The sequence below is a fragment of the Rhagoletis pomonella genome, unplaced genomic scaffold (genome assembly GCF_013731165.1).
Source record: "Rhagoletis pomonella isolate Grant_MI unplaced genomic scaffold, Rhpom_1.0 Rhpom_scaffold_00006, whole genome shotgun sequence".
Classification (NCBI taxonomy): Eukaryota; Metazoa; Arthropoda; class Insecta; order Diptera; family Tephritidae; genus Rhagoletis; species Rhagoletis pomonella.
Window position 1 is genome coordinate 70,081,536 of NW_023458560.1, and position 3,024 is coordinate 70,084,559.

Here is a 3,024-nt window from a genome sequence, read left to right on the forward strand (position 1 = left end):
TTAGATCCCATCGGATTTCCTTGCATAGACTACAACTAATTTGTACAGTGTAGTGCATTTGAAATCTTCTTCATTGATTTGGCCACTACATAGTTTCATTTTAAGAAGAACTTGGATCATATCATCCAGAAATTCCTCATGCTGACTTTCCGGTACACGCGATAAATACGGGCTAATAGCTTTCAAATTATCTATAAGAATTTGTAATTTTCTTAAGGTGATTGCAACAGTGAATAAAATAGCACAAACCTTTCAAAGTCTGCCTGCCAGCATAGACAAAAATCTTATTGCGTATATCCACACTGAAGTCCACAAAACCATTTGCATGCAATAATTTGCTATACTCGACACTCGGATCGCTGCTATTATATAAGGGTGCTACAAATTGCATAGTATCTGTCATATATCTACCCCATTTTTTTGACTTTGATAGTTCTATGTACACATCAAAGAAGGAATGATTCGCGAGAAAAACTAGTAGACAGTCACCACCACTACGGCGCAGCAATTGATAGATATTCCTCAAGGCGCGTCTGCAATAAGTATGAAGGAAGTGTTAGTGTGATCTTCACCGATCTCAAGCACATGTAAACTCACTTTTGATTCTGCACCCAATGCAGGCAATAGAAAGAGGTCACATGATCGAATTGCCCGCACAGCCGCTGTGGCAGCTGCGCGCATGTGATGTCCAATACCTCGAAGTGCGCGCGCTCAGAGTCGCCATAGTTCTTGCGCGCGAAATCAATCATACTCTCCGAAATATCTATGGCCCAAACAGCATCGAATTGCGCCGGCATAATTGGATAAATGTATTGCATCAGCACATTGCCAGATCCCGAACCAATATCGATGAGTGTGTCACGTCCGTCGGCGCGCCATTGCATCACTTTCATATACTGCCGCCAAATCTGCTTCGCGTCGCGACGCTGCACACCGCTGGCACGATGATAAAGCGAGGGCTGATTCATGTTATTTACTATGTAGGTATGTGCTTTCGCTTTTCGTTTTCTTGTAAGTACTCGAAATTCGGAAGTGGAATTCTCGAACAAAATATATCAACCGACCATGAGCACATAAAGCGGAGATAAAAACACTTAGCGGCACTTCCTACTCCCTTTTCAATCGGTTTATGTTGAATTATTGATACCTAATTGAATGCTGCTGGAGCTTTTATATCGATCCCGGTCGTCACTGTGATGAGGTCATTTGGAAGCGTACAGCACAGTGTTCCCGCCATAAGTCAAAAATAAAAAAAGCTATCTTGAAAGCTGTTCTCTGTCTTTCGAACGACTAATTGCAAGATCTGCTAACGAGGAGGTCTTAAGGGTATTCTTTTTGCATTTTAGCAACAATTTTGTTTAAATAAAATAAAATAAAATTAAATAAAAAACAAATTTTTACGATAAAAAAATGAAAATTAGAAGAAAATGAAATTAAAAAAATTAAGTTATAGGCTGCGTTTCTTTATACATTCCGGATAATCCCATTTCACAGCCGGAATAAACAGAATGCGTTTGAAATATACGTTGACATATCATCAGGAACGTTCTAAAGAATAAGTAAACAAAAAAGTTTATTCCAAACGTTCAGAATGAATAAAGAAATGCAGCCATAATAATTGTTATTGTTACGGAAGCCTTTTATAAAATTAAATTAATAAAAAGTAGAAAATTTAATAAAAAAAAAAATAAAATAAATAAAATGAGGTCATAAAAATTGAAAATAATATATAATCTAAAAATTAAATAAAAAAACTAAAAAAGTTTCTAAAACTAAATGCAATTAAGAAAAAAATCTTTTTAAAACAATTTAAAATTAAAGGCAAATTAAATTATAAACAGAAAAAAGGTTGAAAAATAAGTTTCTAAACATTAAATGAAATTAAGTATTATTTTTTAAACAAGAAAACCTAAAAAGTTAAAATAAAATTAAATAAAAAATTATATAAATTCCACAAATTCAAACAAAATCTAAAAGTTAGATAATAAAATTAAATAAAAAAAATATTTCTCTTTTTAAAACAATAAAATCTAAAAATTTAAAGAAAAATACAAAAGTTAAATTAACTTAAAAGAAATTAAAAACTAAAGTGAAAGAAAATTAGCAAAAAAAAGTAAAGTAAGTATATTCAGAAAAAAGAAATTCCGCAGCCAGATGATTCGAACCTTGGACCTCTGTTGGCGCGAGCTAAATGATATACACCTCCATTTGAAACATGCTCACGTGCCTTCTGTCAAAACATTTTTTCGCCCATGAAAGTTGGCAAGGAACTTTTTTTCTGTAAGACTTGAAATACTTCTCTAAATATAAACCTATGAAATTTATCAAATAACATAGTGAAATATCGCAGAATTTGCCTCTTTCGAAAATACCGTTATATGGGATTCAAAAAGCAGCAAAAGGTAAAAGCGATTACGCGGTCACTGAGATACCTTAATTTCATTATAAGTGCCCTTGTCCACGCCCACTTATTATTAATAATAAAATGTTTTTATTGTCTTTTTTCAAAAAATACCGTTATATAAAACGTATGCATATTTTTAATCCGATTAAGGCTTTTTCGTTACCAATCTAGATCAAGACAAAGAGTAATAAGCGTACCGAGTTTATCATTACGTTTTAGAGAAAACAATTTTTTACCGTTGCTCCAAACAAGTGGAACCACTGTGCATATGACGAATATTTGAATCTATTTCTATTTAAGTTAATGTGTTGCTCGCTTTTTAAATCAAACGCGTTAACGCGTTACCCTGTAGCTGCACTTGATTTTATTCGCTCAATGTTGAAATATATTTGCCGAACCGGTTTTTTGAAATTAAAAATTAACTTTCAGTTGCATTTCGCTTATCTGCACTTTGACATCTATCATTGCATTTGATGTAATAAAATTATGACGTGCCGCCGGAGAGTGCTTTTTTATGACTAAAAACTTTAAGTTGCTAAAGGCATCAATTAAATAAAGGAAGAGTTAAGTGGAACAAATTAATACATCTCTGTACATATGTACATACGTATGCACATACC

The 3,024-nt window shown here is 33.2% G+C and overlaps 1 protein-coding gene across 1 annotated transcript; it reads right to left on the bottom strand.

The window, feature by feature from the left end:
* Window positions 1–968, bottom strand: LOC118742077 (juvenile hormone acid O-methyltransferase-like). The gene is made up of 3 exons (XM_036474044.1): window positions 598–968; window positions 250–533; window positions 1–191 (listed from the first exon to the last, which is right to left on the bottom strand). The coding sequence occupies exons 1-3, from the start codon at window positions 966–968 to the stop codon at window positions 1–3; spliced, it is 846 nt and encodes a 281-aa protein (XP_036329937.1).
* Window positions 969–3,024: the final 2,056 nt, after the last annotated feature.